Source organism: Mesitornis unicolor, unplaced genomic scaffold (assembly GCF_000695765.1).
Source record: "Mesitornis unicolor isolate BGI_N332 unplaced genomic scaffold, ASM69576v1 scaffold4950, whole genome shotgun sequence".
Taxonomy (NCBI): domain Eukaryota; kingdom Metazoa; phylum Chordata; class Aves; order Mesitornithiformes; family Mesitornithidae; genus Mesitornis; species Mesitornis unicolor.
This window is the reverse complement of record NW_010160122.1, coordinates 12,775-25,819: the sequence shown is the minus strand read 5'-3', so window position 1 is coordinate 25,819 and position 13,045 is coordinate 12,775. Positions and strand designations below refer to the sequence as shown.

Sequence of the window (13,045 nt, the reverse complement as noted above, 5' to 3'; positions counted from 1 at the left end):
CGTTTAACTTGTTCCAGCGCTCTTTGAACCAGCCTCCGAAGGCAAAACTGAGCTACCTTATGTAATAGCCGCCGTTCTGCCTGCCCCGCTCACGGAAAAGCAAAAAAAAACACCCAAAAAACAAAAAGGAGAAGGAAAAAAACCTAACAAAACAAGAAAAGCTATGCTGTGCTTTCCTATACTGAGGTGCACCGGAAAACTGTCTCTTTAAACAGCCAAGTTCCTTGGGGCATCCTTCACCTCTTGATCTTCACTTTTGCTTCTGTACAATGTCAGTTCGTTCACACTTCTTTTGAGTTAAAATGCCTAGGGAATACTTTATGCATCCAAATACTTAATAGATATGATAATTTCTATTCCTAAGTCCTTACATAAATTAAAATGCTTATACTGACACAATTCTCCAACATATGATGCTCATTTGGTTTTTTTTGCTTGGAAACTTCTGTTTATTTATTATTTTTTTGTAATATTAATTGTTCTAGCAGCAGTGTTAGGTACCTTAATTGATAAACTGCAAGTGTCCTCCTGGAGAAAAAAGTACATTATTCAATACAGAGACAAATAATACAATAAGTTTGTCTTGTTTGTTGTGGTTTTTTTCCTTCTCTGGCAATCCTGGTTTTAAGTTGTCATTAAGAAATAAGTAAAAATGAGTTTTAATAGTGTCCTAGTTCTTATCTACACAGTAACATCACCAAAGTGATACTCAGGAGAAATTAAGGAGGAACATGAGGAGATGGGGATAATCAACATTATCCTTTAACCTAATGAGTGCTAGGCTTCCACTTCAATACACAAAACTGGAGTGCTGCTTAATGCCCTGTTTTTAAACATGTTTAGTTTACTTTTACTCACTTTATTGCTTCTTCTGTCGCTTTTCTCCAGCCCCAGTGTAAAACATCCCTTAAAGCATAAGAAAAAACTGGCTGACAGTTGTCTCAAGGCAAGCTTGTTCTGCTAAGGTGCCTTTGTCACCTCACTGAGTGACTTGCGTGTCATTGCAACGTAAGATGCTTCCAAGTGAATATTTTAAGCTACAGTACTATTTCTGTTAAGAATTAAAAAGTAACAATTTGAGTAAGTGCCAGAATACCTCCATCAGCTGACAGATCAGAGAATTCAAACTATCCTACGTAATTCTCAATTGTACTGCACTTCAAAACCAAGGTGGTGTGTTTTGTCGTGTTTTGTTTTTCTTTGAAGAAACCATGCTTTTGAGGAGGTGGGGTTATTTTGCTCTCCTTTAGCTACTGAACTGCAGTCATCATCCTCAATACCTAGAGTGGTAATAATTCAGGGACATACTGCATCCTTGTGAGAGCTCTGAAGTGTTGCTAATGTCAAATTCCAAACCTCAGCCTTGCCCATAGCGTAAGCTTGATTTCCCCATATCTTTGGTATTTTTTTAAAGCTTAGTTTGGAAATAATAATTTAGAAATCTGTTTAGAAATACCTAGGTTAGATGTTGCTATTTATTTAAGGTTATGGTTTATTTATGTGTTATGATTTATTTATGTGTTTTATTGAACGTCTGACTTTCAAGTGATTCTCATTTTAAGACATGTAGTCAGAGAGGTATTTTGTCCTCCTTAAAGTTAACAGGGGCTTTTAAATATGTATTGGAACAGGACAGTAATGGGGCACTGCTTTGTGATCTACCTCAAGAGTAGACCAAAATGATCACTGCACAAATAATTTCAAGGTGGAGAGCTCATTGGATCAATTATCGGCACAGATGGCACGTAACGACTTCCAAAGGTTTTGAGATTATAGCTTGCTCTTTCATCCCGTTATAATTGCCCCAAATCATCTGGGTAACCCATTTGAAACCGAGCTGGTTTTGATTTCACCCTGCTAGTCTCTAATTTTTCTGTTTGACTCTTCTATTAACTTCTTCCAGCAGAAGATGGAGCATGGCACGCCTGGCTGCCGTCTTCCCTTAAAACTGCAGGGTGGTACAGGGCAGTTCCATCTTCACCTGTCCTTTGGTTTTGTTGGCTTTGGGTTTTGCGTTGGTTTTTTCCTTAATAAAAGGGTGTTTTCTTAAATAAACCTCAAACAATTTCACTTATTAATTTCCTGTATACAAACCTCATTCAGAAGTGCTCTAGTCTCTTTGTCATTGCTTAAGTTAATCAGAACATGTATGTACACTGGCAACTCTGTCTCAGATATTGCAGCTTTGTGTCTCTCGCTTTTCCTTCTGCTCATTGTTTCTTCTTCCTGAATTTCCTGGTGAAGTCAGCTCTCTCCACAGAAGTGTAATAAAATAACACTTCTTATTTCCTCAGAGGTTTTGACATGCATTTCATGGAAAGCTTCATTTCAGTCTCATGGAACCAGGGATAAACTAATTTGTAGGAGCTTAAAAAGAACCATGTGTACAAAAGTACCAGGTAGTCACTGGTTATTTGAGACTATTGCTCAAAGTACAATGACAAGAAGAGCTGAATGAACCATAACATCTATAATGTAAGATGAGATTCATTACACAAAAGATTGTGAAGGCATTAACAATTAAAATAAGAATACTGGGTGCTGTAGTTGAGGACTTGGGTACCTGAGACACAAGTGTTCATTGAAGCCAGTTGGGTCTGGAGATCTTTCCAGCAGCTTCAGCAGACACTGGGGCAGGGCCCTGATGACAAGAAGCACAGAGTGGTTGCTGGTGATAAATGTATCTTTCGGCACAACAACCTTGTAATGAACATTTAATGCTCGGGACTTCACATACTGAGCTAGTGCCTTCCAGCATGCACTTCAGCGGGCTGCACCTGGAGAAATTTTGTGGACATCCGTTTAGTAAAATCTGATTACAAGTGGATAACTGTCAGATGAACTGAGAGGGCTTCGTTCAGAGCAATTCAGTGAGTTTCTGTCACTATTTTTGGTGTAGTGGACGTACTTTTTTGAGTGGTGTCTGTCCAGTGCCCTTTTTATGTTGTACTACTAGTGATCATGCACAAAAAGCAGTGCAATGTTAAAAGGGCATTGGCCAGCAATACTATCTACGTTACTTATTATTCTTATTATAGTCACGAGTCAAAAGCCACTGAGACCAGAAGGTGATGTGCCAAACAACCATAAAATGGGATTGCCATTAATTTATTTTTTTGCACTGTCTTCCAGTTATTTGCCAAGGAGCAACATTAACTGGTCTTTTAATGACAAATACCGTCAACTCTCTGTGTGTTTCCTTAGACATAAGTGCCCTTGCAAAGAGGAAAGGTCACTGTGCAGCGTTCTTATTTCCTGCAGCGTGATCTAGAGAACCGTTACGGGGTGGAGCTGGCTCAGGTTGTTGTGTATGTGTCAGCAGTTGTCCAGCTTTCTCCACGCCATCCTCCTGTTTCTTCACATTTTATTGTTAAGAATCTTAGCGCATTCAAACCCTAAGAGTTCTCAAATGTTTTATGTGAGGTTAGTATTTTGTTAAGAAGAAACACCTTTATTGAGATCTATGAAATACACCCCCCACTGTGGTGCTCTAACATCCATGTGGTAACCGCAGTGGTAATGTTGGGAAATGAAGGTTTGTTTAAGTGCAATTTCAAGTGATTCAACACCTGAAAATGAGAATCATAAACTCTGATGTCCAGAAAATGTTCCCTGTAATGCAGTTTAAGAACATCTGTCTGATAGCGGTTTAGAATCTTTGCTTGCTATGAGGAAAATCTAATAAATAAATAAATTTGGAAATGCAGTTCCCAGTTAAAAGAGCACCAAATTGTTTGCAATTCAATTTCTGACAGATCTGTTGAGCATTTTATTGGGTCTTTTTCTCCTGTTCCCCTCTTGGTCAGTGGAATGACAAAGATTATGAATAATAATAATGAAAATGTCTTGAAATATGTGAGTTCTTGTGTGTCTGTATTAGGACTTCGTGAACATTAACCTCATCCAATTCTCAGTGATTCACAGAAACCACGATCTGGCTCGACCTGTTTTTTTCTTAGCGATATTTTGAGTGTATTGATTATTTGCACAGAATTCTTGCTGCTAACGAATGCTCTGACTTTATTGCACTACTGTACTTTACAGCTAGCAGTGCAATAGTATTGTCAAAGCATCCGAAAGCAGAGCGCGCAGCGACGGCTCGAGCCTGGCCTCACAGCTTCTAACACTTTCTTCTAAGCCTGTGAGTAGATGACAAATTCGCATTTCACAAACGGCATTTTCAGTGGGATTGTTGCACAACGCTCATCATGTGGTCCCAACCTATAACATCACGGTGAGATTTTTGCAGGTGTTATGTTTCCTGAAATACAGCAAGAGATAAATAGTTATAAAATAAAGGACAAATGGATCATAATGGAAGAACTTAGGGCAGTGCTTATAAGCATGGTTTGAAATTGCTGATACTAAATTTTGTTTCTCTTAGTGTTTGCATACCTGCAGGAGAAAGCAGTAGTAACAAACTGTGTTAATATTTTCATTAAGCACAGATCTTAAAATTATAGCCACACGATGGATAAGCATTCAGCTTCATGCTCACTTTTTATTGTCTTGAATCATAGTAGTAGCATGGTATCAGTGGCTTACTGTGTCTCTGTAAATCTCAACTTATCAATATTGAATATTTTAGGAACAGAACTTCATAGATAATTTTGAAAGCCACCCGTATTCATTGTCTGCTTTCCCAAAAACTAATCAAATAGAGGAGTTGGAGAAAAGCAAAAAATGATTTTTCTGGGGTGCCTGCCTCCAGAAATGAAAATCTAAACATGTTTGCTAGTGGAGGACAATAGAAGTTATTAAGCAGCAAGGAAAAAAATCCCTCACAAACTGTTTAAAAATACATGGCATAATAAAAAGTATTTTATTCTTGCATTTTATCATGACTGGTTTGTGGGGCAGAAGTGGGAAGGAGTTTCGTTGGTCAGATGGCAAGTTATAGGAGTCATGGGTGAAAACTTTCCCTTTGATTTGTAGATGCTCAAGGTCTTTACTGGATTTATTTTCCTTTTCTGAAGCTATTATTTGAAATTTTGCTGGAGGTGTGTATGTGTATGAGACATCATACCTTTCACTACCTCAGAAAGGAGATTTTTCTTCTAGAATCTCTTGGATCGAATGCTGTTCCTTTAGGCTGTCTGAAGTTTCAGGTCCACAGAGGCACCAATGGCAGTTCCTGAAGGTGGATCCCAAGACTGATGTTTAAGACAAAACATCCTTTTGGTCACCAGGCCACATCCAAAGGCGACTGAAATTTGTACTTTAGCTGCCATTACAGCACTGCCAGTTACTACTTTGGGATACAGTTAACAAATACAGCCTTATTTTGATCCTTAAAAAAGTTGCAATGGTTACTTCAGGGTTAAGCTCAATATAAATAGTGAAAACAACGCTGAGTTAAGTAAGTTACAAGCATTTTAACTTGCTTTTCTCATAGTCTATTTTGTGACTGTAAAATCCTCAAAGTATTATGTTAAGAAATTAATTAGGTTTCTGTGAACTGGGAAACTGCCTTTCTTTAAAGCAGAACTCCTTAACAGATATTAAAATTGCAGACTGAAATTAATTAAGTAATAATGCTATCAGCAGACTGCTTTACAAGGCAATTGTATAATTCTCTGATGGCTTATTTATCCCAAGGAAAGAAACGTGATGTCATCAATGTTATTATCTATTTGTCAGTCTGGTTTATTGGGGAATAATAAAATGCATTATGGGTATTATAACCATCTGAGAGAATGCATTCCTAATATGATTAATAATAAATTCTTGACATGCTTGGATCTTGAACACTCATTCATAATCTCTGCTGTGTAAATAACCGAGTATTGCAGTTTTGCTAACAGAACTTTCAGTGTTTCCCAAAGAAAAGCAATCGGTCAAGAAAAAGCTTGGAAAATGGATGGAAAACACGTTAATATCTCAGGAGAAAAAAAATCAAACATCTCCTGCATCCAGTGAAGATCAGCTTAAAAAAGATGCATGTTCTTTTCAACTGATATAACTGAACCTCTTTGGTGTACTTCTTAAAAACTTCATCTTGATAATTTTGGCATTGCAAGAGCATGTAATATAGGAAGAGATGGAAATGTTTTCATGCACTTTGGGGAGGTGCGTGAAAAGGGCACTAATGGCAAGAGGCAAAGAGGACAATTGGATAATTTGGGTTAGACACATGGAAGGAGGATATAGTTGATAATAGAAGTATCTGTCTGTACATGCACATTTGATTCTTACACGTGAGAGGAAAACAGTTAAATCTGAAAGTTTATTGCTTTATACTTTTCAGGCTAGAAGTGTGTCAGCATAATTGGCAAACATTAGCTAATGGAATAGATAGGAGGAATAGAAACTCAATTTTATAGTACGTGAACCTTTAAAATGGAGGCATCTGGCTTCTGCTTTTCTGAAATACAAGAAAAGGGAATGGTTGTGTTTTGTTTGCCATTTTTGTGTTTTTTTTAATACACTGTGTCTGATCTTAAATATTTTAGTTCCAGAAAGCAGAATCTGATCTGGATTATATTCAACACAAACTGAAGTTTGAAATAATGAAAAGTCTTCCTGATAATCCATCAGCAGAGGTAGTGTTTTCAAATGATATTAATAGATTTTATTGCATTTTGCATAATGTTGGTAATTAATGGGTAATTTTCTTTCATCCTAAAATATATGTGGCTGTTCTTTTATCTAGTTGTTACTACTGTTGTTGCTATTATTATTTCTTGCATAATATATCAAGGTAACTGGCCTAATATTAATTCAGTGCAGAAACCAACAAAACTTCCTTGATTTATTGGTATAGTGAAATTGTCCCATGTTGTGCTTTGAGAAATTAGTAGTAGTGTTAACACCTAAATTTTGAGAGACAGATTCCAATTTGAGCTAAAACACACCCCTGCTCTGAGATCAAAGGTAAACTAAATAACTAAATAAAGCAATAACTAAATTCAGATTTGGAAGAGAGATGAGACAAAGAGGAAGACAAAATACAGCAGCATGTAGAGGGGTTTATAAATAAGTCCTTCTCTCCATGTATACTGTGACATAGAGTGGAAAAATAATCTTTTTAGTTACAAGTCCCTAATTTATTCCAGTGCAGAAAAGCCATTAAAATCCACCAACCAATAAATTAATCCTCCTGTATTTGTTGTGGGACCATGGAGCTGTGCTGTTTTATTACAAGTATCTATCATTTTTGCTTATGAAAAAACAAATGTATAGATGAAACAGATGCTCACAGCTATGCTTTTCATTGTAAAGGGTCGTTTCATGTTACATTTTAGTGGCTTTAAAGCCAACACTTTTAATTGGTCTGTGGCCACATTCACTTTCTCTTTCTAAATAGTTTAAACGTACTTTTAATTTCTACATAGGAAAATCCAGTTGCTCTCTTGGAAGAACTGTCTGTGGTGAAATCTCGTTATAAGACGTTATGTATGCAGCTGGAAAAAGTTTCCACAGAGCAGAGAGAATCCATGAAAGGCATTCGTGCTGCTCTAGAAAACACAATGAAGATGGTTCAGACACTGCAGCAACATACTGCTCTCGAGGTAGTATTTTCATTCTGATCTCTCGGCTCTCACTCCTGTGAATGAACGTGTATTTGTGTAACCTTTGTGTAGGTGTTAGCAGTTCCACTGGAAACTGCTGCATGTGCTGACTCCTACAAGTTCAGAAGAGTTTATCTGAAGAGATGTTTGCAAGATTGGTGCTCTTTTTGTAAATCACAAGCCCGATTCATCACTGAGCAGTCAAGCTGCTGGTACTCAGTTTTGGAGTTGAAGTAATACCATAGTAGTGTGAATAGTGGGACACACGTTTGAATAGTTTCATCGAAATTAATGCCTCTGTGACAGCTGTGTCACAGTTCTCTACCAACTTTTTTTAAAAGTAATTAGAAAATTTTAATTTTAAAGTAAAGAAATTAGAAAGTAAAACTGAATTTAAAAGGCAAAAAAAAGCTTTTAAATGGCAAATGTATTTTCACTGTCTAAAGTGAGTAATTTAAAACCAATGCATTGTAACATATGTGGTAGAATTGCTGTGAGGGCAAAGAAATGAGTTTTTCTCAGTGTGACAATGCCTATCTATCTGTTAAAAAAATCAACAGGCAACACATTTTCATAACTGGTCTGAAGACACTGCTTCATTACAGTTTTGAAGCGGTTGCAAAAGCATTCATTTTGTTCCTTTACAAATAAGGTGATTTAGACGAAAAAAGCTAATGGATAGTGGCAAAGGTGGAACTGGTGTGACTAAAACATGTTCCCAGCTCCCAGCTCTGACTTCAGGGTTCTCATGGCAGTGCCCTGAGATTGTTTAATCTGCCAGCAGCTCTAGACAAGTTACTGGTAAGTCTGTAGAGATAAAATGTACTGGGTAATGATTTAAAAGACAGTAGTTACATGTCACAGAAAGGAAAAAATATTTTCTCTCCCTGGGTTCCAAGGATATGCTGCCAAGAATAATTCCATATTTGGCTTTTGTTAAAGTGGAAGACTCTTGTCTCTCGAGTTACATTTAGACTTTTTAGATAAAGATTTTCTTGGGCTTTGTGTATTGCCTAAACCAAAGATGTATTAAACTGTTACGGAGAAATGTAAGTCTGTAAGTGAAATACTTCTTTTATTGAGTCATTTCTCTTCTTTCTGTTAAATCATTTATAGTATTGATGTTAAAGGAATATTATGGTTGGATTTTTCAGAAATACTCAGCTTGTAAATTTGCTTTCACTTGAAGGAAAGTAGGAGTCTACTACTAGTTTCCATTAGAAAAGGGCTACGCAAACATCGAGCTCCTCTGTAAATATCATCACCCTAAGGAACTGAAACTATCAAGAGTTCTCTGATTTATTTTTTTCCTAGTGCTTACCTCTGTCAGAAGAAGAGCAGACTGCAGCACAGCAGTTGACCTGCCAAACTGTTAAAGAAACGGAATCGCTAGTGGAAGAGGTAATTAGGCCACAGAGTGTCAGTATTCCAGAAACCATTAATCCTGAGTAGCTCCACTGAAGTCAGAAGGGCTGGTTTTGTGACTTAATACCTCTCAAATTGTAGAGGACGTTTTCAGAAATGGGACTAAAGTTTTTACCAAACCTTTTCATTTTTACTGTATACTGATTAAGTTTATGATTTGTTCCAATTAAATTGTCCACAAAGGAAAAGATTTGCTTTGACGGAAGACTGCGTTCCTCTTATTTTTTAATTGGGATATATTTATGTTGCTTTTCAGATATGCAGCTGATTGCTCTTGTTGATTCTGTTGTTCTGTTAATGCATTATATAAGATGCCTTTGGGTGGGAGTAAAGAATGTAACTGATTCAAATCGATGTATATCAAAATAGAGAAAATTTTAAAATATGAAATAAATTTTGGAATATGAGTAACTAAACATATTCTAACAGTAATGCAGTAGAACATAGAGCTAAACTAATACTTGTTAAAAAGTCTTATATCCTCCCATAGGTAATCAAAGCACAAACATCTGATCTAATTATCTGGAAAGATTTGGTCTGGGTCTGATATTAAAATCAAAATATTAAAGGTTAACAGAGTGTAATTATCTTATTGACCTTATCTTTTTCTACATGTCTCCTCACTGCCCACTACTCTTCTGTCAAAGCACGCCTTGCTTTCTGTCCCTTTATTGCCATAGTTGGTTTGCATGAAAGCCACCCAGTACCTTGCAGCTTCATTCACTCTTTCTTTGCAAATATTTTCCCCTACTTTGGTAAATGCTCTCAATTTTTGTCTGTCCATTATTTAATTCTAAAGCAATTAAGATGGCATAAACCAGGCCGAGTGCAAAAAGTAGCTGTATCCTACAGCTGCCGAGGCCAGTTTAATTGGTATTGGTCCCTATGTTGTCTCTTAAAGGCAGAACGAATGGAAAGATGTCGCAAAAGCCCTGGGATTTTTCCACCAGCACTGTATTTCTGGCTGAGGAGAGTTGGGTGTAGCTGCTTTCAGCCTGTCAGAACTGTCAGCCTCTGAAGGCTGCTGGAGAATAGGAAAGCCATCATTTTCCTGCGCTGCACGTGCAGTGCTTTCAGCTGGATCCATGCTGCAACGCAAAGGAGAAAGCTGGAGAGGCTCATCTGACTTGCATAGAAATCCTTCTGTATCCACTTCAAACATTTTTATGTGAAGCCAGGGTTTGTTTAATGCCTCAAATGTTGCTGTTGACTCCAGTGGCTGCTAGATCCTTGGCTATCCAATGGTAAAATGTAATTTCTAATGCAGAAATTAAATTGTAAAAAATAATTTCTAAACAAATTTCCAACAAACGCTGACATTCTCTTGTTTATTTTCTAGCCACTTTGTTCAGGATCTGCAGTCCCTGGCTCAACTGAAGGTAAGTGCTGAAAGAACGATCTTCCCCATTTTCTTCTTTTTACCCCCTTGACTGATCTCCCCTCCACACCCCCAGCCCCAGTAAGTGAGCTTTGTGAATAGTATCGGTCTCTCAAGACTTCCATCTCTAATACTGAACTCTAATATTTTGTACTATTTAAACATACCAAGTTACTATCCAGAATTTAGCAAGTAATGAATTAAACTGTTCTACTTTCTGAAAAAGGCAGATATTGTAAATAACTTCAGTTTTAACTCTAGTGCAGTAGAGATAAATCTCACAGTAATTAGGAACAGGGCTGGGCTGAGACCCAGGTATGGTTCCTGAGCTCTGTCATTTAAAAAACAGAGATCCTACGATGCACAGTAAATTTGCTGTTTTTACTCTCAAGCACTAGTAACGCCTGCTTTTATGTGAAGAATTTAGGCCTTAATATAAGCAAGTGAGCCCTTAGTTATATTCCACATACAGTTCCCATGTCTCGGGGAGGTTTTCTTGCTTTTGATAGGACTGAAGCGGATACTGTTGTGTTTATGGTCTGGAAGAAATGGTGTACTGGTCTTACTGTAGAATTAGGTCTCATTTAATCCATTTATCCCTACTTAGAGAAAGGAATTTTCCTACTTCTTTAAAAAACAACAAAAAATAAAAAAAAACTGAAAAAAAGTAATGAAAGTACTTCATCACATTGGCCTAATTTCTGAAGAAACAAGTATCTTCTAATTTTTTAGATCCACAATTCAAACCATTGACTGAGGAAATACTTATGACTGTACCAAGGAGTATCAGAAGTACTGTTAAACTAGCAGACTTGAACGATTTGTACAGGAAGTTATTTAACCACTTCGTTGTAAATAAGAACAGGTAAGACCTTAAAGCCATTCATTAGTAAGAATTTTATAAGCTGTAAAGAAACTCAGCCTTTTCAAATTAAACAAAACCAGCTCTAACCATTCACTGCTATATTATAACGTCATCATTTGATTTTAGTCCCCTACAGCCTTCCTGGTTAGGTACATGCCCAACATGTTAGGCCATCGTACAAAACCCTTTACATTAATTTGTATAAAAATGACTTGTATGACTTGATAATGTTCAGAACTGAATGTCAGGCTCTGCAGAAACAGAGTTTTTTCACTTTGGTTTCACTGTACAGGTGTCCCAAACTGGGTCTGTTCAGGCAAGTTTTACTGATGCGCTCATGCCACCAAACACTTTTAGCTCTTGGAATCTGCAAAGCCCTAAAGCTAAACCATGACCCCTGAGCCCTGCCCTCCCTGAGCACTGACCCCTGCCAGGGATGTGTGCCGTGGATGTCTTGCAGGCCGATGTTAAAAACGAGCAAGTTTTGAAACCCAGGAATTGTGTCTCTTTAACCCTAAGGCTGGATTAGCAAATGACTGTTGTGTTTGAAGTAGCAGAGGAAAGCTGATGAAAAGCTGAGTAAGCACCAGAATTACAGAGCACTCGCAAAAATCATTCACTAACCACTATGCGCTTTTTAGCCTTTTTCTGCCAGACCTGATGTTTGATACCTGTTTTGCTAAAGAGTTTGCTTTTGTCTTACAGAGCAGCCCTGAGTGTTTCACAGATGAACAAGATGAATATGAAAGCCACTGACTCAAGAATACAAATCTTGAAAGAACTCGCTATTGTGGAACTTGACAAACAAGGAAATGTTAAATCAGTTGTGTGAATGAGAGCTCAGCCTGTTCTCATTTGACACACAAGGTCATAGCTCCTGGATTATTAACAAGGAAGTGTTTCTCTGGTGTCTAGGAGTTATTAAGTCCACTTTTGGAAAGCTGTTAATGTTTCTGCATACAAATGCTATTTGTAGTACTTAAAACTGGAGGGTTAAAAAACATTGAGGTTGATAGTTTATCTGAGATATTATAGCTGGTGCATTTTTGAAGAGTATTGTTTGCCTTGTGACACTTCCATATTCTTTTTTACATTCCTGATTGAGTTTTTAAGACCGAAACCACTTAATTGTACTTACATTCCTGAATAAATGATGAAAGCTAAGGAGACGAGGCCATGGATTTATTACGCTTTTGTTTATGTGACTCCTGACCCTAAACCCAGCCCTAACCCCTGAACCCAGTCCCTGACCCTTATAATTTCCCTTTGATGTGAACTATCATTTTAAGTCCAGCAAAACTGCAGAATAGCTGAGGTCAGAAGGGACCTCTGGAGATTGCCCAGTCCAGCCCCCTACTCAGAGAAGTGGGGCTACAGTTGATTGCTCAGGGCTGTGTCCTGAAAAAGTCTAAAAATAAAGACTTCACCACCTCTCTGAGCAATCTGTTGCAATGTTTCACCACCCTCACAGTAAAAAAAGGGATTTTTTTCCCTTATGTTTAATGTTTTTATGTTAATTCCAGCCTAATTTGAGAATGTGAGGGATTTGAAGTTTATTAATTTCCTACAGTTTTTGTGAAAAATGATGACTGTTAAAGGAGAGAAATTTAAATGAGTGCTCTTAGGAAGGAAAAAGCTGACTTCTGTGCTCATCAGTGAGCAGGCTGCTCTATTTAGAGTTTGCTGAGAAGAAGAATAGGGTGTGTAGTGAATAAGAAAGGGGAGGAAGGGACAGGGATATCTTGATTTTATTACATCTGCTGCTAAGCATGCCTTTTACTTAAGGTTGCTATCACTTCACAGCCTGATTTAATATTTAAGCATTAAGTCTTAATCATATTGGTCACTTTCCATACAAAACTCGAT

General features: G+C 37.4%; 1 protein-coding gene across 1 annotated transcript; it reads left to right on the top strand.

The window, feature by feature from the left end:
* The first annotated feature begins 6,406 nt into the window (after window positions 1–6,406).
* Window positions 6,407–12,043, top strand: SKA2 (spindle and kinetochore associated complex subunit 2). The gene is made up of 6 exons (XM_010188862.1): window positions 6,407–6,542; window positions 7,335–7,511; window positions 8,826–8,912; window positions 10,276–10,315; window positions 11,047–11,179; window positions 11,885–12,043. The coding sequence occupies exons 1-6, from the start codon at window positions 6,510–6,512 to the stop codon at window positions 12,009–12,011; spliced, it is 597 nt and encodes a 198-aa protein (XP_010187164.1). The 5' UTR covers window positions 6,407–6,509; the 3' UTR covers window positions 12,012–12,043.
* Window positions 12,044–13,045: the final 1,002 nt, after the last annotated feature.